The sequence below is a fragment of the Natator depressus genome, chromosome 7 (assembly GCF_965152275.1).
Source record: "Natator depressus isolate rNatDep1 chromosome 7, rNatDep2.hap1, whole genome shotgun sequence".
NCBI lineage: Eukaryota > Metazoa > Chordata > Testudines > Cheloniidae > Natator > Natator depressus.
In genome coordinates, this window is record NC_134240.1 from 71,209,202 (window position 1) to 71,232,886 (window position 23,685).

The 23,685-nt window shown below is 38.7% G+C and overlaps 1 protein-coding gene across 3 annotated transcripts in view; it reads right to left on the reverse strand.

The window, feature by feature from the left end:
• Window positions 1-23,685, reverse strand: part of OGDHL (oxoglutarate dehydrogenase L) — a 109,935-nt gene that overhangs the window by 83,310 nt on the left and 2,940 nt on the right. For all 3 annotated transcript variants that reach the window (XM_074958735.1, XM_074958736.1, XM_074958737.1), the window contains exon 2: window positions 12,266-12,500. In XM_074958735.1, coding sequence (XP_074814836.1) covers window positions 12,266-12,472 — 207 coding nt within the window. In that variant the 5' untranslated portion in view covers window positions 12,473-12,500. The remainder of the gene's footprint in view (window positions 1-12,265; window positions 12,501-23,685) is intronic.

Below are 23,685 nucleotides of genomic sequence, written 5' to 3' on the forward strand. Positions count from 1 at the left end.
TCACTCAATCAGAGGTCTTATCAACTACATTCAGAGTTTTGTCTGAATGAGTTCAGGAGTAGGCTCTTTTCTTCAGCATCTCAAGATATTACACAGTCAGCCAGACTTCAGGGCTGTGATTTCAGGGTTATGTAAGTGGCTCTGAGGCATAATTTACGAAGATACTCATTTCAAAAGTCAAAATCTCACAAACAAAAGATCCACCTATTTGCATCAATTAGTCCTATTCAAATGTCTCCAGATAAATGCAAACTGTTATGATTTAAAGTCATAATATTCAGTTCCCCCTACAATTAACAAGCCTGGAGCTAATCCCTTCTCTGCGGTTATATTTATTTTTCAGGCAAGACATACAAACTCCTTGAGGTACAACACAAATGCTGGCTTAAATGTAATAATACAATGAATAAGAGAAACCAAGACAAAAATCCCTTTCTTTTTCCATCACCACCTGGGTTTCTGAGCTATATCGTTTCAGAGGAGAGTGTTGCTCTTCTAATCTAAACACATATGTCGCCACACATCATTAAATGCTTTGATGATGACAGAAGTGGACAGCAGAACAGGACAAAATAAAAATAAAAACAAAACGAACAATCTTGCATCATCAGGGGCTGCCTAGTAAGTCTGTTCCACCTCTGATTTCCATCATTGGATTGGAAAAAATTTTTAATACTTCCCCCTTGAGCTAGCCAAACTGGGGAGATTCTATGGCAAAATTTTAAAACAAAAATGGATCTAATTAAACAAATGCCTAATCTGATGTCCTGGATATTAGAACCTGACTGTTTAAAAAAATAAAAACCACCATCGAAAAAACCCATCTGCATTGAACCCTTACAACAAAATATCACACCAGCCATCACATTTTAAACCCTTTGTCAGATACAGAACTACCACACAACTTGTCCTCACTGTTGAAATAGGAAGACTATGTAACAAACATTACTGGAAACCAAAAAGGACAATTGTGATTGTTTTCCAATAGATGGTATTTTCAGATTCAGTAGAAGGTAAATGCCATGATATGGAATTTAATTGCAACGCAGTCTCACTAGGCCAACTGTTAATCTTTATTTAAAGAAAAACCCTGAAAAGTTAGCAAGACTTCATTTTTGCCTAGTGGAACCGGAGCCCAAACACATGGGCTACAGAAAGTCAGAACAATATTGACTACGTTGGAGACATGTTTTCTAAACTCTTTTACAGCTAATGGATTTGATTGTCCATTGTAACCAAGGGTGCAGTAACCAGAGGTAGAAAGTCTGCCCATTGGGGCCCAGCCAGTACAGTCCCTAAAGTGGGTCATGCTGACAGGAAAGAGGACAGGACAGGGCACCCAGGATGCACTGAATCAGCATCTCTCAAGCTAGCCTCAGCCCACAGTGCTCCAAGAGGCTCCAAATGCAAGTTACAGCTATTCTCTTCTCATGGTACCCTTGGAGAAAAAGGGGAGCTCCAACGGTACAAGCACACACATGACAGTAACCAAGTTCCCTCCCTACATATGGAGGCCTGGGCCCATGTGTCAGAAGGGTTCCATTCTTGGGTCTGACACAAACTTGGGTAACCCATACAATCACTCGGTGCCTGAGCATTCCCATCTGTAAAGTGGCAATACTGCTTCCCACCTCCCTGGGGTTTAGTGATATTCAATATTTGTGAAACACTGAAATCCCAGGGCCAGGTATTATTTCAGTGGCTGGAGCGGACACAAAATGTTATATGTGGTTTAGATTGGGTGTTTTAACAGCCTCTAGGCTCTAGAGTCTCTGATGTTCTTTATTCTTTTACATATTAATTTTAAAGCTATTTGCTAACAACTAACAGGATTGTGTTCTCTATTATGTAGTTGCTCCGCTGTATTGTTCCAGGGAGCCTGAGTGACTGAAAGTTCTGCACTGTATACACATGGCCCTGAACTGGCATAAATCAGAGCAACTTGATAACCCAACAGAGGGGGCTCCGCTATTCCCTCCCCCATCCACTCCCATTAAACTTGATGAAGCAAAACAACACTTCTCTAATTCCTTAGAATGCTTTGTTCCGTCTCTAGCCACTGGATAGGTTTTAAATGCATCACTCTGGCTACCCAAAAACAGGATGGATACTTTTCTTCCCCCCAAATATGATTTTTCCTGAAGTTATTTGGTATTCATGCTAATTTTAAGCTAGTAGCAATAACCCACTACTTTTAGAAGCTTATTCATTCACAAGAGGAATTCAGTTTGTAGACTCAAGAGCGCGGTCAGTTACACTATTGATGAGCTGCAGACGTCCTCACCCTTTAGCCATCCCATTTATCTAGGGAAATTCAGACTTCTTATAGAGTCATATTTTGTCAACTAACTCAGTAGTTTTTGGGTTTTAATTCATTATTAAAATTTCCTTTCTGAAATGCACAGGATTCAGAGAAACCAGAGGAAGTGAGCTAGTCTTTCAACCAGATGTCACTATCCATAGAGTTCTGCCCAGCGGGGTACTTGTACCTAGAGGCACATTGTCAAACACCTATACCTTCAAAAATGGTGCCAAGCAGACTGTCACCATCTATTTATTCAGGATTTATATTTAGTACATTACAGGTTTTCCGATCTGATGCTCATTGATGCTGCTGGTTATGTAGAAGCTCCTCCTCTACAACACAGCCTCCCACGCAATGCCCCTGACAACTAGATACACACCTCATTTTGCAGGGTGGAGAAATATTTTAGTAGGAATTCAGTTGCTTGTCATCTCCCCTCCTCCCCCACCCCACATTTTTCCTGCATAAGGGAATATTTGAACCCAAGAGGTGGAAATCCTTTCAACTCTCATAAAAAACTATTCTGAAGTCACTGAAAAAGAGGTCCTGGTCCTCCCCATCAATTAGGTGTGGGCACAAGTAGATAGGTTGAACATCTTCATTTAATCCTTGAATACTGGGCCTCCACTGTATCCTAGGACAGGTACTAGACAGACCAAAACTGTATGACTATTCCAGTGTAGTACTAAGTCCACATTTTACTAATATCTTAAGAAAGTTATTCTGATTCTAGCGTAGAAAATCTGAGAAGGCCTACAGCCTTGGGTCTCGGAAGTGCATGTCTCTGGAGTGATAACCTTCTACTCTGATGTGGTATTTCTATAATTCATAGGATACTAACCATCTGAAATCTAAATTCTCTACTAAATGATTCCACATCAATCTTCAAGATCTAGGCCCTGATCCTGCAAACACTTATGTACATGCTTAACTTCAAATCCCATTGATTAGTTAGCATCCATTCCCATTTGATTAATCCCCTTCTAACTAAACCCTACCCAAACAATTCAAACAACAAAATCCAGACAGCTATTTGGGGGGTTTGAACTTCTTTTAAAAACAAAATTAGCAACATAAGCAAAGCATTATCACATAAATTCATTGCTTCAAATCAGACCACAAGACAATCTCTTTATCCAAGACAGTTTCAGCAGGATACTGAAACAAGATCTTCAGGGTATATAGTAGATTCTAGATGACTGGAGCTGAGCTGGTAAACTGGACTGCTCATCCAAAGTACTCCGTGATCACACTTGTATTAAGAAGGGTTTCCTGAAAGAGCACTTCCATATAGTTACACAGAAAGGAACATTAAAGATTCACACATTAGAGTACACTGAAAGTTACTCTTTAAGTTTCAGGAAGTGAGAATAAGGTAGCTTAATACAGCATTTATTAGTGTCCTTTCTGAATGATCATTAAAATTAAGAAGTTTCAAACAGCTTATTAGTTCAGGTTTCTAATTTTCACAGCATATTTGACATTTGATATTCATAAATTCAAAGTTACAGTCATGGAAGGTACAAATGTAACTTTTACTGTCATGTCTCTCACAAGGTTTTACATTTAGATATAAAAACAGTATATTACAGGGCAGACCAACAAGCAATGGAATAATACTGCTCTAGACAAATGGTCTTTGAGGCTGTTGGTGGGAAAGTCTATTCAGAAATTAACAAGTTAACTGTTTTTAAGGTTTATAACCACAGACCCTGTTCCCGCTATGCAAATTCAATATGACAAAAGACTTCAGAAATAGCTTCAGAATGGTTACATCTGAAGATACAGGCAGATGAGGCACACGGGGCTGGGGGGGTATAAGTTCACTTTTGCTATTGATGTTCTTGACTGTATTGATTTGCTGAGCAGGTTTGATATTTCATCAGAGGGGAGGAGAAAAATACACCATTTAGCTAAAGAAAATTAGTTTTTCCGAGACACACATCCATCAAGAACTTCAGAAAATTGTATGGCATCAATCTTGAAAGACATCAGAATGAAGTCTTCTGGAGCTCTTGTGCATCAGATTTTGTCTCTACCAATAAAGCTTATCATGCAACTGAATGGATTGAGATCCACCTAGTTCCACAGCCTTTCCAAATTGAAAGAGTAAAATTCTTTAAGATAAAAGTATCACCACAGATCTGGTTATTTAAGTTATAGTACTAGGAAGAACAGACTATCAGCAGAATGATTACATTAAATGCAGCTATATAAAAAAGGAATTAAACCTTTAATAAGTTTTGTTGTGTCCTGTATTTCAACATTTTTTCCAAAGCAGCAAATTATTAAATAAATATGTGCTTTTACTCTCAAACAAATATAAACACGATTCAAATGATTCAATAACAGTTTTGTTACTACTTACTGTAAAGCAGTAGATATCAACATACATAAAGGTAGGTTACTTGCTATTTTATATTCTAGCATCACTCCAGAAAAATCTAAAGTAGTTTTATTCTAAAAAGCCTATTTCCATGTTCTACTAAAATGTACTTTGTCCTATCATGAAAAGGCAGCACAATAAAGCCTTAGAACATTGTTCCTTGAACTTATTTTTTAGTTTCACATTCATACAGCAGTCGTCTCTCTTTTATAGAGACTGATTTCCAAGCATACAACATAAGGAAGCAATTACACGCTAACGGTATAGTGGCTGCATACAGGAAAACATGGTAACCATTATGTACTCAATATCAAACCATGCAGTTCTGTAATTAATCTTGTAATAGTAATAACTGAGCCTTGACAAGCCCCCTCCCTATGATCTATGTCCCTGACACCAGTCTATGAGCAGAAATGACGACACATTGTTAGAGATCATGTCATTTTATGACCATAGCTGTTTTAGATACTGTACTACTTTCAGGAGGAGGAAGATGAACACAGAGGAGTACAAAAGCAACTCAGAAAAGGATCAACTGGGGTGAGGGGAATGGAGGTTTAAAATAGTTTCCGAGAGAAATCCCATCGCACTTTCCCCTTCCCACTCCCCTGGAAAAATTATCCTTATTCTCTCTTCAATATTCCAAAAATCTGCATAACAGAGTGAGATCTGTAAGTGCCAACACTGATGACAATGAGAGTGTCAGTTTCAGATTCATAATTACATTGCAAACAGAAGGTTTAATATATATTAATTACACACACACACACACACACACACGAGCAGCTACACCTTCTAGCACCCTTCTGAGAAAAGTAATGTAGGGAGCAGAGATTCATGGAGATTTATAGGAGTTTCCAGGAAGAAGTGAGAGAAATCAACTTAAAATCTTACCACCTCCCAGATTCAAAAGGAGACATCCTACATCTCAGCAGAGGAAGTCCAAAGTAAAGGGAAAGAACCCCTTGGTACAGTATCCAAAATACTCAGATTCACTGGCTTTTATAATGGTCATAAGCCTGATGCAAAATCAGGCCTTTGTAAACTATGCTGGACATATTAGTTTCTAGTGCTGCCCAATGGGTTAAGGAGACATTCAATTCTTAACTGGTGTAACACAGTACTTTCCATCAATAAAATATTAACATCTTAAGTCTACTACATCTTTCTTGCTTTAGGATGAGTTCCTTGACTCTCTTCATGGCCTGATTAATTTGTAAATTCATCTGGATTCACTGAATGATATGAAAAACATCTTCTGTGCACTTATCTCTTTAAAGGAGACAACGTTGACTTGAAATCAAGTCAATTTTTATAAGAGCTAAATGTAATCTTAGCGATTATACTTGTTCGAGTCTCCCCACAAATTTCTGTGGTTTCTCTCCCTCTCCCCTCCCCTGCATCCCTCCCACCATTTAAACAAATGGAAGAACTTTTTTCCCCCCTTGCTGTTGTGTAAAAACTCTCAAACAATGGGGAATATTGACTACATAGGGGGGAAAAGTGAAACTGGCTACAAGCAAAATAATATCAAGTGCAGAAAGAAAACATTGAAAAAAATATTTGTTTTTCAACTAGCATCTTTCATTTACATAAATCTTACTAGTGTTACAAGTAACACCTAAATAAAAATGTTCAAAAAGAAGTGACTTTTTAAGTTGACTGTGTCCCTTTAAACATTCACAATGGCTGGTCTAAACATACCCAGTAGCAGTCTTTTAAAGTTCCCTCGCACCCAGAATTGAGTTAAGAGGGAGAAAACTAAAAGCCTCCCACAACCGCAGGAATGCAACCTAAATTTGCAAATGCCGCCTTTAATTTAGGCATGTGCAGGATTACGTGAGCCACGTACTTGTGCCTGCACTTCGCAGCTGTAAATACCTGCATGTACACTAACACCTGCACACATACATAAGTGCTTGAATTTACGCCTGCAAAACCTAATGAAGACAATGAGTTTTGAAACTGCAAATTTTAACACTCATGTAAGTCTAGGAGATAAAACTAAAAGTGTTAGACTTTACATGGCATGCATACTGGTGCTGTGCCAACAGAAGTGCAAGCGCAAATATATGTGCCTACACACAAATAAAAGCTAGGTAGAAAGCCAGCTAAAACTTTACCTCAGCAAGTGTAATGCAATAGATTAAGAGTTACCATGCTCCGACAAGATTTTGTTAGATTTTTAAAAATCATATCCAACGTCCACTAGAACTCCTTACAGTTATTTGACTTCAAATGCAAGTTCTGACAGACAGCAGGGGGATGATATAACCTGTATGTCTATGTTCTCAATAAATCTTGCATGCTAGGTTTGGCAAGGGGTGGCAAGAGCAGCCATGACTCTGGAAGCAGAATCTTTCCAATCTTCTTTTAGAGAGGAGATAATATAGCAGGTTACAGAGTTAATGCGAAGGGTGGAAGGAAGATTAAGGCCATTTTCTGTCTTTTTAATTTAAGGGGCTGGCCCTGGGGAATGTAGTTCAAAAAAGCAACACTGCAGTCAAAAATGGCCCAAAATTTAGATTTGATTTAAAAAAAAAAGTACAGAACTTAAGACAAAAAAATCATTTACGTGACATTTAAAAAAATCCAGTAGAAATGTTTTGTCTGTTAAAACATGACCTGTGATATTTACAATCCAAACACTGTAGCAATGAGTTTGCGTGCCAGAAGCTAAACATTAAATTCATTAAACAAAAGCAAAAAAGTGACTAGTGCATTTTTCACTATCTAGACTAGGGGGACTGCAAAAAGTAAATACACAGCATAACCAGAGAAAAGGAAAAAGTAGATTTGTTAAATCTCAATTTTAATCATTCAAGTTGTTTATAGTAGTTTAGAATATTTTCTTTTTTAATTATGATTTTAATCTGATCATGTCCCTTTTAAACTTCACAAATGACATAAACAAATCAAATTACAGTATCTGAGGCATTGTTAGAATGTTTTTACCTACAAGACACTGAAATACCCACAAGTTCTTAAAATTGCAAAGCAGCCCTTTAAAGAGTCAATTACTACCAGAAGAATAGGTCTCAGCTAATTCCAGAAGCAGAGTGAAGACAACAGACCTCCAGGCAGGCAGTTTTGTCAATGACCAGGATAACAATCTGTTTTTTTTGACTGCTTTAGAGCTTGTACCCTAACTGCTAAGCACTATTTGTTTAGGGGTAAGATGCCCATCAAAGAATGTTGGTCAATATAGAAATGTATCATCCTGCTTAAACATCTCATTTACTCAATAGCTTAATTATTTCAAATACAAGTGTACTTACTGTTTAAAAACCTCTCAAAATAAAAGTGTTAAAAAAAAAAAACAGATAATAAAGTTGATTGACTTTGTTTTTCTCTTAATAAACCACCATGGTTGCAAGTATGACCTCGTGGTTCTCAAAGCACTGTCCAACGGACAGGGCACTGGGACAGAGACCGGGGTTCTAATTCTAGTTCTACAAACATAGGCAAGTCACCCCATCTTTCCGTGCCTCCCTTTTCTCTCCCACCTTTTGTCTCTTTTCCACTTACCTAATAAGGTCACCATAGCAGGGATTGTCCCTTACTATACATTTTTACAGCACATAGTACATGGGACCTCAATCTCAGTTAGAGCTTCTAAGCGCTAGTATAATACAATAATAGAGAAGCTGCCACCAAAGTTCTCACATAACATGGTAGTTTCCCTCTACCCAAACTGGCAGCTTAGCTGAAGTCACATTTTTCTGATCTGTGTTGCCACACACAATTTAAAAAAAAAAAAAAAAGCAATATCTGCAAGTATAACAGATGCCTATTGACCTTTAAAATTCTCCTAAGCGCCACTATCAGTAATCAGTGTACTGTAACAGGTGAATCTTATTTTCTTTTTTATTTTATCATTGTGCAGAACTTAACCTGTGTTGAGGACACAGTTAATATTAAACACCACATGTACAAAAATTTTCAACTTTACATGGATTTCTAGCTGTGAAAATCCATCAAAGTCAATAGGACATGCAATGTTAAAATGCTGTGAAACACTTGAAAAAGTGTATTAATCATTATATAAAAAAAAAAAGTATGATTCCACATCATTTGGCAAACAAAGTAAGGCATATTCTCCGTCTTGATGATCTTAAAGTCTAAAGATCTTATCCTGCAAATCTTTAAGAGAATAGTCATTAGCCCTTTTCTTATGTGAGTCACTCTCATGTGTGTACAGGATCAGATCTTAAGATAGACGAGACAAAGACTGGTTGCTGAAAAATTTACTCCAAAAAATCTACACTCCATTCATTGTTATCTTCACTCCCTAACACAATCAGAAAAATGGCTTCCAAATTACTACTGGCCAAAAAGGGAAGAGCCACATTATCAATTTACTATATTGAATGATGTTGTACATATTCCTTTTGATCAGCTGAACACCAACTCACAAAAAACAATTTGTTAAATTAAATTTTGTTTTCAGCCTAATTAAGACAAGAAGAAGAGATGAGTAAGTTCCATAGCTACATGGGGCAGACAGGCATAAAAAGAGTAAACAATTGCACTTTTCTTAAAAGAGATGCTAACAGCAGCCATAAACCCTGGCAATCTAGATGAGAAAAAATTAATACCCTTTAAATACTTTTAAAACTGTCCATGTAATTAATAACCAAAAATTCTCAAAATTGTGAATAAAGAAGGTGGTCTCAGGACTATATCCACTGAATTCATAAACCCCACCATCCTACAGAACACTTGTTGGTAACTTTGCTGGCAGTCTCCTCATAGGAACCAAGGCCAAAAAGGGCCTGGAAACTGAACTACCTCTCTCGGCCCTGGAGATGGGCCTTCCAGCTCAGAGGTAAGGTAAAACAGGGAAGCTTTGCACAGTCTGTGCTGTACTTGTTCTGTGAAGAAACAGAAGGCTTCAGTCACCACTGCTATCACCTTTCACCAGAACTAAATTCACACAGACGAACCAAAAGAAAAATCATAATTGCTAATTTTGGCCTCCCTTTTAATTTGTAAGCCTCATTTGACTCATTTCTAGATGATTTATCAGAGTAAAACCAAGTTCTAAATATGACATTTATAAAAATGTGCCTAAGCACAAACACACAATAGCAGTGTTTCACCAAACACTTGTTTGAACTATTTCTTACAGAGCAAGACAGGAGAGTAATTTTCTGTAACTAAATAAGTTAAGATTCCAATCCATGCAAAAAATTAATGCATAAAAGCAAATATTTTAAGTGAATTAGCATCCCCATACAAACAAACAAGTCTTAATAATTGACAGAAAACGTCACAGAGTAAGAAAAAAATTAGAGCTGTCAAACGATTAAAAAATGAATCACAATTTATTGCACTGTTAAGTAATAGAATGCCATTTATTTAATTATTTTTGGTGTTTTCTACATTTTCAAATATATTGATTTCAAATACAACACAGAATATAAAGTGTAAAGTGCTCACTTTACATTTATTGTTGATTACAAATATTTGCACTGTAAAAAAAATATATATATTTTTCAGTTCACCTAATACAAGTACTATAGTGCAATCTCTTTACCATGAAAGTTGATCTTACAAACGTTGAATTGTGTACAAAAAAATAACTGCACTCAAAAATAAAACAATATAAAATTTTAGAGCCTAGAAGTGGCATTGAGTGGACTTGTTGTTCAGCCAGTCGCTCAGACTAACAAGTTTGTTTACGTTTGCAGGACATAATGCTGCACGCTTCTTATTTATGTCACCTGAAAACGAGAACAGGAATTTGCATGGCACTGTTTTAGCCATCGTTGCAAGATATTTAAGTTCAGATGTGCTAAAGATTCATATGTCCCTTCATGCTTCAACCATCATTCCAGAGGACATGCGTCCATGCCGACAACGGGTTTTGCTTAATAACAATCCAAAGCAACACAGACCAACAAATGTTCATTTTCATCATCATGAGTCAGATGCCACCAGCAGAAGTTTGATTTTCTTTTTTGGTGGTTAGGGTTCTGAAGTTTCTGCATTGGAGTGCTGCTCTTTTAAGACTTCTGAAAACATGCTCCATACCTTGTCCCTCTCAGATTTTGGAAGGCACTTCAGATTCTTAAACCATGGGTTGAGTGCTGTAGCTACCTTTAGAAATCTCACATTGGTACCTTCTTTGTGTTTTGTCAGATCTGCAGTGAAAGTGTTCTTAAAATGAACATGTGCTGGGTCATCATCTGAGACTACTATAACATGAAATATATTGCAGAATGCAGGTAAAACAGAGCAAGAGACATACAATTCTCCCCCAACGAATTCAGTCACAAATGTAATTAAACACATGTTTTTAGAGTGTCATCAGCATGGAACTGTCCCCTCTGGAATGGTGATCAAAGCATGAAGGGGCACACTAATGTTTAGCATATCTGACATGTAAATACCTTGCAATGCTGGCTACAAAAGTGCCATGTGAATGCCTGTTCTCACTTTCAGGTGACACTGTCAATAAGCCGACGACGACATTATCTCCCGTAAATGTAAACTAACTTGTTTGTCCTAGCAATTGGCTTGAACAAGTAGTAAGACTGAGTGGACCTGTTGGCTCTAAAGTTTTACATTGTTTTGTTTTTCAGTGCATTTATGTAAACACCCCTGCCCCAATCTACATTTGTAAGTTGCACTTTTACAATAAAGAGATTGCACTACGGTACTTGCATGAGGTAAATTGAAAAATACCATTTCTTTTGCCATTTTTACAGGGAAAATATTTGTAAACAAAAATTGTGTACAGTGCTCTCTTTATATTTTGTATTCTGTGTTGTAACTGAAATCAATATATTTGAAGAAGATATAAAAAAAACATCCAAAAATATTTAATAAATTTCAGTTGATATTCTATTGTTTAACAGTGCGATTAAAACTTAGATTAATCAGGATTAAATTTGACTTAACTGTGTGAGTTAACAGCAATTAATCGACAGCCCTAAAAAAAATATTTTTCATTAACAAAAATACAAAGTTTAGAGGTAACAATTAAGAAATAGCTAGCAGGTGTTTGGAATTTAGAGACATGTACAGAGTGAAATATTTTCCAAACTATAGAAACTTAAAGATGGTAGTTTTACAAAACAACATTTAAGGCTGGAATTTCCAAATCCAGCATGGGGAATTGAGCACTCAGCTCCCTTAGGCAGCTGTAAAATACCACACCATTTTATATTATGTGTGTATATATATATATATAAACTTAAGTATAGCAGAGAACATGTTGTGACTATTACAAATATTAGAAGCTTGAAATTTCTGTAAATCATAACTAATTTCCTTCAATAGACTGATTAAATAATCATATTGCAACAAAAATATCCTGAAAATCAGATGTCTGCTTCTGTTAATATTTTCATAACCAAGACATCCCATATTCTTCAAACCAGTTCACCATACTTGGGCTTCTTATATTTTTATGTTGCTGCAATTTCATATCTTGCAATGATCAATATATAAGGTAAGTTTCATTTTTTCATTTAATAAAAGACCATTTACAAAATAGTCAACGAGTGGAATCAATATTTATACTTTTTATCTTAACAGTAGAATTTTCAGTTAACATTTAGACTTACCTTATGCACACTTTTAGGGTTTTCAAGCCATGTGTAGTACATTTCCTCTACATAATTTGAATTACTTCCACTCAGGAATGGTTCTGTGGCTCCCGATGAAACATACCGTTGGCTCTGCAGAAATACCTTTCTGGTTACATCTTGCTTTACCAAAAATTGAATGCCATGAGGTTTCAAGGTAGCTACAAGAAACCTCAAATGACTCATGTTTGTTCATTCGGTAGAAGATCCAAGTCTATTAAAAAAGACAAAATAAACATAGTCGGAAGAATGCCCAACGCACTACAATATCTTACTATGAAATCTAGCCTTGTGCCATATATTTCCTCTTTAACAAAGTTCAAGCTTAAATACAAAATATCTTCAAGACAGTGGAAAGCCCACTGATCAGTTATGAAGCCGATGCTCTAATATCCCTGCTGTCTACAGCTGTGAAGGTGTTTCTAAGGAGTTGCCCATTCCCATTTCCCACACCCAACAGTCTATCTCCCAAACAGCTGACAGAATCTGGAACTGATGACTCTGAGGGCTTCTATGGCTATAAACAGGGAATTGCTTGAGCTATGTGCCCCCAATGTCCTGGACGCATGAAGAAAAAGGAGGTTTACTCACACCCCTTGGTGATATTGGCAGCTGTTGCTGCTGTCTCTCCTTGAAGGAAGATGTGGCATTTTTAAAGACCAAACCCCTTACAGATATCCTAGAGGGCTTCCTCCCACATCTTATGCCTGGGAGGGGAAGATGGAGCTGCTGGTCCCAAATTCATAGCTCCATGTGTTATGGAAGGAGTGCATGGAACATTAAGTGTTCATGTTGGCTTTAGGTTTAAATAAGACAAGGTTACTGTAAGAGGTGGCTTGTGAATGACCACCTAGGTTATTCTTTTGAAGCAATTTATAATTTGTGTAAATGAGCACTCCTGAAAAGTGAAGGTGGTACACTGTTACACCCAACGACCACTTAGTTTCTTTGCTTGCTTGCTTTAACTGGACAAGTGAATTTCCTAGAATGTTGAACAAACAAACATCACACACACATGCAAAGAGTTTCATCTTCATCTGAGAAATTCTGAGCATTAACAACTTCCAGTGATGCCAGTTGAGGATACACAGCTCTCAGTCAGAATTAGAGTTCTAAATATAAACTACAGTTTGAAACCTATACAAGAATCCAACTATACTATTAGACAAATCAAAATGCAGGAAGACCAAAAATGTTAGGGGAAGACGGTAATTTTGTTTCCACTTTAAAACACCTGAAAAACTAAACAAAAGGATATGATATAAAGCACGAATATTCAAAGTTAGCAGATGTCAGGGATGACACGCCGGAGTTATTGTGCATAGGTATTGCATACATGATAATCAAAGCACAGTAATCAGCTACACTGATCCACTGAGACTGGTCTTTGCATGGATTATCTAGTATGCTGCCAGTTTTAGCTGTGAATTTCCTTACTTGTGTTACTTGGGTCATTAACTAAACAAATCACTAAAACAAAGCTTTTAAAGAAGCATATTAAAGTTTTAAATACACTTCTAAAAGATTTGAAAAGGACACCAACTTAAAAAGTCACCTGTCTGATTTTTATTTTATTTTTTACCTACTATAGTTATCAGCAACATCGATGATGACTACAACTGACACAGATGAGAGGAAAAATATTTTTCACTTTGTGCATCTGAAAACACTTTGTGTATATTCAGTTCAACTGCACATAAATAATCCCTGTAGAATCAGTTTTCCCTGTTATTTGTGCGAGTCCTTCATGCTGCAACAGGAGAGAGAAAGACACTTAAAAAAAAAAAAAAAAATCAGGAATAGGTGGCTGTAAAACTCCTAAATTGGAAGGGGAATGAAAAGGCAATTATTTCTAACCCATTCGAACAAAGGTAGGTTTGAGAATTGGCATGAAATTATTTCTGAAGACATCACAATCACCAACACCTGGAGAAAAGAAAAATATTCTCTCACATTCTCACAGGCAACTTCTACCCAATCACTGCCCAAACTGGGGGCACTAAACTCATTTGAAAAGGGCATTTTAAATGTGCTCCTACTGTAGAACTGATCAATGAAATTGTTTTTAATTGTTCACTTTATTAATATAACTTCATAAGCAAAGTTTTATAAATGAAACATTCGTTCATAAAACCGGTTACCCCAATAACTGGCTAATTGAGTTTCACTTTCAATCCAATTGCTGCTTAAATCGCTGAAACGTATACTGCATTTTCCACTGAATGTATCCGATGAAGTGAGCTGTAGCTCACGAAAGCTTATGCTCAAATAAATTTGTTAGTCTCTAAAGTGCCACAAGTCCTCCTTTTCTTTTTGAGGATACAGACTAACAGGGCTGCTACTCTGAAACCTGTTTCAACATTGTAACTTCTGCTCACTGTTTGCCATTCCTTACACTTGTCCATATTGTAACTCAAACTCCATTTTAACTTGTCCCAAACTCCATTTTAAAATGCTCACTTCATTTTGTAAAAGCTTGTTGCAACCTTCATTTTTGCAAAACCCTGCTGTAATCTTATTAGTTTAGATGTGTGAATGAGGTATGGGTGGATGATGGAATCAACCTCCAGCCCCAGCCTGTCCTGATGAAATAAAATGTAAACACCCAACAGCTGAAGATGCGGACAACAGTCCTGACAAAAAGAAAAAAGAAAAGGAGTACTTGTGGCACCTTAGAGACTAACCAGTTTATTTGAGCATGAGCTTTCGTGAGCTACAGCTCACTTCATCGGATGGCATCCGATGAAGTGAGCTGTAGCTCACGAAAGCTCATGCTCAAATAAACTGGTTAGTCTCTAAGGTGCCACAAGTACTCCTTTTCTTTTTTCTTTTTACGAATACAGACTAACACGGCTGTTACTCTGAGTCCTGACAAAGTAAGAGGAGTCCACCCTCAAAAGAAAAGAACAAAAGTATAATAGAAGAAACATCAAAGCCAGGTCCTAGGCTGAAAAAGTCATGTCTGCAATTGACGGGCGATCCATCACACTGAACCCAGAGGCAGCGTGACACAGCAAGACCTATAGACTCTGGATTCAAATTAAAGCCTACAAAAAGGATGGGTGAGATGGAAGATTTTGAAGGGTAACATTCTGCTGCCAACATGGAAGGGAATTGGTGCATGCCCAACAGAGACCCAGCTCTTTTTTGTGCCTGGCTTTCCTGGCCACTTAGCCGCCACAAGCTACGAACCCAAGCCAAGAACTCAAGCTACATTCAGGACTGGTATGTATACAGCAGCTGCAGAACGTGTGTGTGTGTGATAGCTATAACTGACTGCCTACTATGATTCTTTTTGTATTCACAATAAATGTGACATTGTCTTATCCTCTTTAATAAGGTCCTGATGGTTTTTATTTTTTTGGTATAACACTACTTCTTACCATAGACAGATTCAGCCCTGTGCACTCAGAAGGCAAGTGTTGACAGACATGTGAGGTAATGAAAGAACTATTCCTATGCACATCTGAAGCACACACAAACACCTGCTTTGTTCCTGCTCCAAGCATGCTCCACAAGAGATCATCTCCTCATGCCTAAAAGAGATCCAAGGAAAATGATAGGCATGAAAATCCTCCCCTCATTTTTCCTCAAACCTTCTCCTGATTCCAGATGTCTCTCCCTCTGCTGCAAGCAGCCCCAAAGCGGTTATCCTAAGTCACAAAGGTCAAGTAATTTACTCTTAAGGAGATGCATGCTTTTAGCCCAATTGCTATTAAATATTTAAAAAATCTTTTGCATTTTGGTAATACTGGAGAGCTAACACAAGTAACACTGTGAAAACCTTTGGGGCAAAATTAATGCCTTCACCTCAGACCAGAAAAAGTACAGAAGGTTCAGCTCCTAGAAAAAGTGTGTGGGTGTTTGTTTTGGGGTGGTTTTTTTTTGGGGGGGGGGGTGCAGGAGAAGGGGAAAGGAAATCATTCATGAACATAGTGCAAGAAAAATATAAAGATGCTAAAATCTCCACAGCAAAAAACAGGACAACTATTACAAATAAAAAAAATGGCAAAATATGTAAAACAAAATTATTATGAACATAGGAATATGGAAAGTAAGGCTAGCAAATGAGAAAGCAACCATCGTCCAGCCTGATCTCCTAAATCCTTCAACCAGTACAAAACACATTAACCAGCAAAGCAGAGGAAATAACTTTGTGTAATTAGAAAAGGTTCTCTACAGTAAGCAGGAAGAATCCCTTGACAGAATCACCAGCATGCAAGGTGGTTTAGCAAAAGCTACACCTAATAATCTCACTGAAGTTCAAGAAGCAGCACTTCTAGGACCATTAAAAAGGAGAGGCTCATAATTGCTGTGAAATCCCTTATGATGTACAAAACACCAGGCTCAGATGGGCTTGGGTCAGACTTCAATAACATTTTCCTCAAACATATATGCAATCCACTGTAGGGAGTACTCACACCACCACACGTCAACTTCCTCCAGCTTAGATTCAAAGATCATAAAGCCTGAAGGAATGTAACGGGGTCGCACCCACCCCTCACAAGCACCCCTTCTGGTCGGGTGTGTCTGAAGTCTTTACCATATTTATATTTATATTACCAGTCCTGGCCCTGGTATCAGGCCATACCCCCAGGGCTTCCTCCCTGGAGGCAATGGTTTTGCCCTTTCTGAGCCCTTCTCTCAGGGAATAACTACCTCCCCAGTGGAGCAGGCCCTCCTACTAATCCAGGTCCCAACTCAGGGACCCTTTAAGTAGCAGCCGCCATGTGCCACATCCCTTTTAACTAACTACATTTCCCTAGGCCACTCTCAGCAGCCCTTAGCTTTGTCGAGTCCCAGGAGCCAGCCAGGAACACCTTACTTGCCCCCCAGTCCCTGCCAGCAACTATCTACCTTAGCACTTGCAGCTCCTGCAGCCAGTCAGGAGGTCCTTACTTGCTCCCCTGGTTCCCATCCAGCCTTTCAGCTCCTGCAGCCAACCAGGAGCACCTCTTCCTCCCTCCCTGATTCCCTCCTAGAACTGAGCTGTCCATGGTGCTGCAGTTCCCTTTCACCAGCCAGGAACACCATTTGCACTCCTCTGGCTCTAGCAAGGAACTGACTCTGGTCTGCACTGCAGCTCCTTTTATGCTAGCCTGCAACCTTCTGATTGGCTAGCCCCTTGCAACCTCCTGAATAGTCTTTCTAAGCCACTTTGAAGACTTTGCTCCACTGCTCCTGTCCTGGGACAGGTGTGGCGGGGGCCTCTGGGCCTAGTCCACCGCATCACAAGGGACCATTGTGATTCTCTAGTCTGACGTTCTGCATAACATAGGCCATAGGACTCCATTGTATTAATTTGTTTGAATTAGAGCATCTCTCTTTTTAAAAGCATCCAATCTTGATTTAAAGATTCCTTGTGATGGAGAATTCACCTCAGCCCTTGGTAAACTGTTCTAATGGATAATTACCCTCACTGTTAAAAATGTTTTTTTCAGTCTGAATTTGTCTAGTTTCAACGTCCAGCTATTGGATCTTGTTAAACCTTTCCCTGCAAGATTGAAGAGTCCTCTATTATCAAATTTCTATTCTCCACCTAGGTACGTATACACTGATCAAATCACCTCTTCACTTTCCTTTTTCATTAACTAAACAGAGGAAGCTCCTTCAGTATATCACTATAAGGCATGTTTTTCCAGTCCTTTAATCATTCTCATGGCTCTTCTCTCCAATTTGTCAACATCCTTCTTGAATTGGGGGCATGAGAACAGGACACAGTATTCCAGCAGCAGTTGCACCAGTGCCAAATGCTGAGGTAGTACAACCTCCCTATTCCTACTCAATACTCCCCTGTTTATATATCACATTAACCTCTTTGGCCACAGTGTCACACTGGGAACTCACATTCAGCTGATTAGCCACCATGACCCCCAAGTCTTTTTCAAAGTCACTGCTTCCCAGGTCAGAGTACATATGGCCTGTATTCTTTATTCCTAGATGTATGACTTTTCCTTTTACCATACTCAAAACACACATTGCTTGCTTGCACCCAGCTTATCAAGCAATCCAGATGGTTCTGTATCAGTGACCTGTCTTCTTCATTACTTACCACTCCCCCAATCTGTGTTTCATCTGCAAACTCTATCAGTCATTATTTTGTGAGTTCTTTCAGGTCATTAATAAAAAATGATAAATAGCATACAGCCAAGAACTGACCCGAGGAACACCCCTAGAAACACACCAGCTTTGATTATGAAGATTCCCTGCCTACACTTAATTTTGAGAGCTATCAGCCAGTTTTTAATCATTTAAAACATCATCCTGCTTTTTCTCCAAAACCAGAACAGAAATATATATTAGAACACTTTTGCCTTCTACATTATTACTGAAAATTTCATTTCTATCTAGTAATGAACCAATACCATTGTTAGGGTTCTCTTTATTCCTAATATACTTACACTCCTCCTTATTGTCCTTAACTCTGCTAGCCACTGATTTCTCCATGTATCCTTTTGCTTGCTTTATTGGTTTTCTACAATTCCTAGCTTCTAATTTATATTCAGTGCTATCAACTTCCCCTTTATTCCACTGATGTCACTTCATCCCAAAGCAAGTTGATTTTTTTTTAAAACCAGTATAGTCTCTCTCTCTCTCTGTTATGGATTTTTGAGCATTTAGTAAAATATGCTTCTCTGTTGACAACTATCAAAAGAAAGGAAACCCCTGCATCATTGTTAGACACAGGTTACAAAACCCCCTTATCAGGCAAACATATATTAAAGACATAGGGCAATTTAGTCCAGTGTGCATTCCACACCATCATTTTTCCTTTCATTGTTACAGATCTTACAGTTCTGTGGATACTGCACCTCACACATGGAGGGCAGCAGGCAACTGTGATATACATTCTCTCTGGACCAAGAACTGTGATATGCACATTCTCCACTGTCTCCACATTAAAGAATAAGCCTGAGTGTAAAGAATACTCCTGAGGGAATTCTGCGCCCAATAATTACAAATTCTGAACACAATATTTTAAAATTCTGCATATTTTATTTGTCAAAACAACACAATATAAACATGCCAGTTTCAATTATTTTGGTAATTTATTTCAAAATACCCGTCAGCAAGTATGTCTGTAACAAAACAAAAAAGGTTCAGGAAATATTTTTTGAAAAAGAGATTTCTTAATAGGAATGTTAATACAGAACTTTGAGTAATAATTCATTTAAACTACAATACAGAAACGTATTTCCCACACGACTCAGAAGCAGTGCAAAGGCTTGGGGGAGAGAAGGGTAATGGAAGAGCTGAGGGAGAGGGAAGTAATTGCTGGGAAGGAGCCTGGGAGCAAACCTGGAAGATTGCTGGTTGTGGGTGGGAAAAGTATGGAACAGGTTGTTTGTTTTTGGGGGGAGGGATTATTAGGGAATTGGGGAGCCTCTCCCATGCAGACCCTGGTTGACCCCTAGCCTCTCCCATTCAGTCAGGCACATCTGACTCCATCCCCATGCACCCGCTTCCCCCCATGTGTCCTTGCACCCCCACCTCACACACCCCATCTTCCTGTCCCTGCACCCCCACTCCCAGTCAGCACCCACCCCAGTCTGTCTCTCCCACTAGCCCTTCTGAACCCCAGTCTATGTTACCCACCCCAACAGCCCCATGCTGACTGTCTCCACCATATCGCATGCCTCCTCCCCTGGCTCTGCAGGCAGGGTGATGGAGGTGGAGAGGCTGCATTCTTCACCTCCCTATTGGCTGCTCTGACCAGTGAGCTGGCTTCCCTGTGTTCTGGTACCACAGCAGCCACTGGTGAGCAAAAGGAGTAATTGCAGTGCCTCTCCAGCAGAATGCATTTTCTGCAGAGAAAAAAAACATCTGTGGGGGACATGAATTCTGTGCATGCACAGTGGTACAGAATTCCCTCTGGAGCAAAAGTAGTATGTGTTTCAGCCTGCTAGGGGCACACAGAAGGATATCCTTGTGGCCATACTGGAAATGAACAACAAGATATGCAGTTGCCAAATACTCTCACCTGCACTACTGGCTTCAACTAGGAAGAATATAATGCAAAGCATGCACCTATCTAACCATATGGAAGATCAATAAGGAGAAAAGGAGGACATGTTTACAGAAGTACGAGTCTCCTCAGTAAGATCAATATGCCAATAACGACTGAAAATAATTGGGAATACTGTCTAGTGGACTAAGCATGGGGCTGGAAGCCAGGAACTTCTGTGTTTTAACCTTGATCCTGCTTTTGGCTGGCCTCGCCCAAACCATTTAACCTGTTTCGGTTTCCTCCCCTTTAAAATAGATTAGTAGTAATTATTTCACAAGGTTATGGCAAAGATGAGTTAGTGTTTGAACAGTGCTTTCAGATGTAAGTCAACGCAAAAAAAATCTTGTTACTAAGAAGGTACACTACTCCCTCCAAAGTAAACGCTGAAGCTAATTTCCTATTTAAGCCTATTTTTAATTACTACTCAAAGAGTATTACTAGTAGTACTACTACTAAAAAGAGTATCATCCTCACTAAAAGGTCCCTCCTCTGTCATGAGACACAAACATGCCCTGTCACTGAATCTCAAGGAGAGAAAAACTATTCTAATAATGGATCAGAAGTCAGGAAAGACTATATCCAGGATGCTGAGTCACTATGCAAAGACTCCGAGGTCAGAGTACACCAGGTTCCCAATATGAAACATGAATATAAAAACAGCAACTTGACTTTGTGAAATTACAGCCATCTTGAAAATACAATCCTTATCCCAATGTATTTTGCCACTGTTCACAGTGACCACTAAGCTAGTATGATCATATTAAAAGGAACTGATAAACTAGTTTATGAGATACTAGTCCTACAATATGTAGTGCATGTGCTATGGTATCTATGCCTAGAGCCCTCAGCATTCATTGAAGTCACTGAGGGTTTCATATTCCTAGTGTATCATGTCAATTCTTTCATAACATTACTAGATACAGCCTTTCCTATTCCTCCACACAGCTAAAACTCTCATTCGGGCTCTCATCTCAGTTACTGCAACATCCTTCTCTCTGACCTTGACAAATACAATCTTGGTCCACTCATATCTATTCAGAATGCTCTTGCTAAAATTGTTGTCCTAGCCCACTACTTTGACTTCATCACCCCCTCTCTGCATTCCTCCATTGGCTCTCCCCCTCTTTGTTGCATGAAACAATCTGCTTGTCTTCACTATCATGGTATGCTCACACTGCAGCTGGGAAGTGTGATTCCCAGCACAGGTAGACAGACTCATGCTGGCTCTGCTTAATATAGCTCAGTTTAGCTGCCCAAGTCCAAGCCCACCTGACCCCCGTGTCCAAGTTTGAGAGACTAGTCTGAGCCACTGCCAGTGTTGCAACATCCACACTGCTACTTTAGCATGCTAACTCAAGCTGACCCAGTATGTCTGTCCACCCTTCCTGGGAATCACACCTCCTAGCTGCAGCGCAGACATCCCCCTAAGGCCCTTCACAGTCTACCCCCACATTACCAATCATCTCTAATTCACTATCGAGATGTTAACTCTGATATGCCCATAATGCCAACCTCCATCACCAGCTTGTTATATCTTCAAACAAACATCTTCATATCTTCTCCTGTGCTGCCCCTCAGACTTGGGAGGAGTTCGCCAAAAACATCGGCCAAACTAATATCATCATCCTTCATATCCTTCCTTAAAATTCCTTTTCCGTGATGCCTACAAAAAAAACTAACAGTTATGACCCTGGTAGACTGAGATGACTAGCTATCAAACTGACTAACGCAGCCTCATTGTTTCCTTGTACTCCCATCTGTTATTATATACTTTGATTGAAAGTTCTTTGGGGCAGGAACTGTCTTTTTGTTTTGTGTTTGTACAGTGCCTAGCAAAACAGAGTCCTGGTCATGACTAGAGCACTCAGGTGCTATGGTAATACCAATAATTAATAAATATTTTTGGAAACAGATGATAGTCATACAAAAATCCAAAGCCATTTGGGATCACATTGGCAGAGTTAAGAATATATTTTTAGACCTTTAAGTGGTATTTTTAGTACATAGTTTATTTAATATAATGGCATTAAAAGTAATGATGTGCATAGCATATCATCTGCCACAGCATAATGTAAAAGCCCTCTATTTCTCATGTCAATGTGTTATCAAGGAAAGAACGGATACGTCACAATGAGGCATATGACTTCACAGCAGGAACAAGAAAGCCAAGAGGTAAATGGGTACAAATCCTTGCTTATACATCACTTTGCTCATTGGCATGCATGAATGCATGCATAAATAAAGGCATGAAAAAATACAGGGATACAAAGCATGCACACTGAATTAGTCCTTAAAGGGTCACTGTCAACTTAAAAACCATACCTATATATTGGAAGATATTTCACCTACCTATGCTACAAGTATTGGTAATATTGTTATAGCAAAGACCCGAGAGCAAATGCAAAAGAAAAAAACATTTTAAAAATAAGGTAGTGATGGTAAAAGCACTAAACTTGACCGGGCTATTCATGGCAGATGTAACACCAAAAGCTACTTTTACCTCATTTTTAAAAATATGGACTAGATCTCAAGTTGATTGTATCCCTTAAATATTCCAGCAGAGAAAAAAAGAGAAGCAAGGTGACTACAAGTGACTTCAGCCATCTTCCCTTGTTCTGCTTAAATTTCAAAAGAGGGTCAGTGTCCCATTTTAAGAGATAATCCAATTAACAACTACATAATCCACAAACTCAAAGACAGATTAGTTGTCTTCTAGGACGGTATGAAGATTATTGCGGAGGTAAAAATGTTACTAGACATATTATCCCTGACTAACAAAAAAGTGATACCTCATTTTACTCAGATACGAAACAGAAGTGGACAAAGCCATCTCTGATGTAACTCCAAAGTCAACAGGTTTACATTAAGGATTAATTTTGCTCAATAAATCTAACGTCCTCCTGGTTCCTCCTTGTGCTTGCTGCTCTCCAGCACAGACACCAGCTGTCAGCATCAACACTTAGCAAATCAGAGACCACAAGTGTGATCACAGAGCATTCTGGCCTACTCAGCCCTGAGCCCATCATTCAAAAACCAGCACAAAGGGCAACAGACAGAATCAAGAAGCAGTTAGGATTATTCCATTTCACAATGCCTCCTAAATCAACCTTGAAATGAAAACAGTGATTGGCAAGGGAGCATGCTGAGTTAGGAGCAACCAAAAGGAAAATATTAATTAAATCTCTACCAGGGATTGAAAAATGAGAAGGGAGTACTGAACTGGAAGGAAAAGCAAACTTGATATTTATTAAGCAAAATAAACCACTCCAGCATTAAAATAGTGGAGGAAGACAGACAGCATTAGGGGATTTAAGTCTGAAAGCCTACATGTCTGTACTGTAATACAGCTTAAGATAAACTAGTTTTCAACCCTTGCAGGAGAAACTAGCTT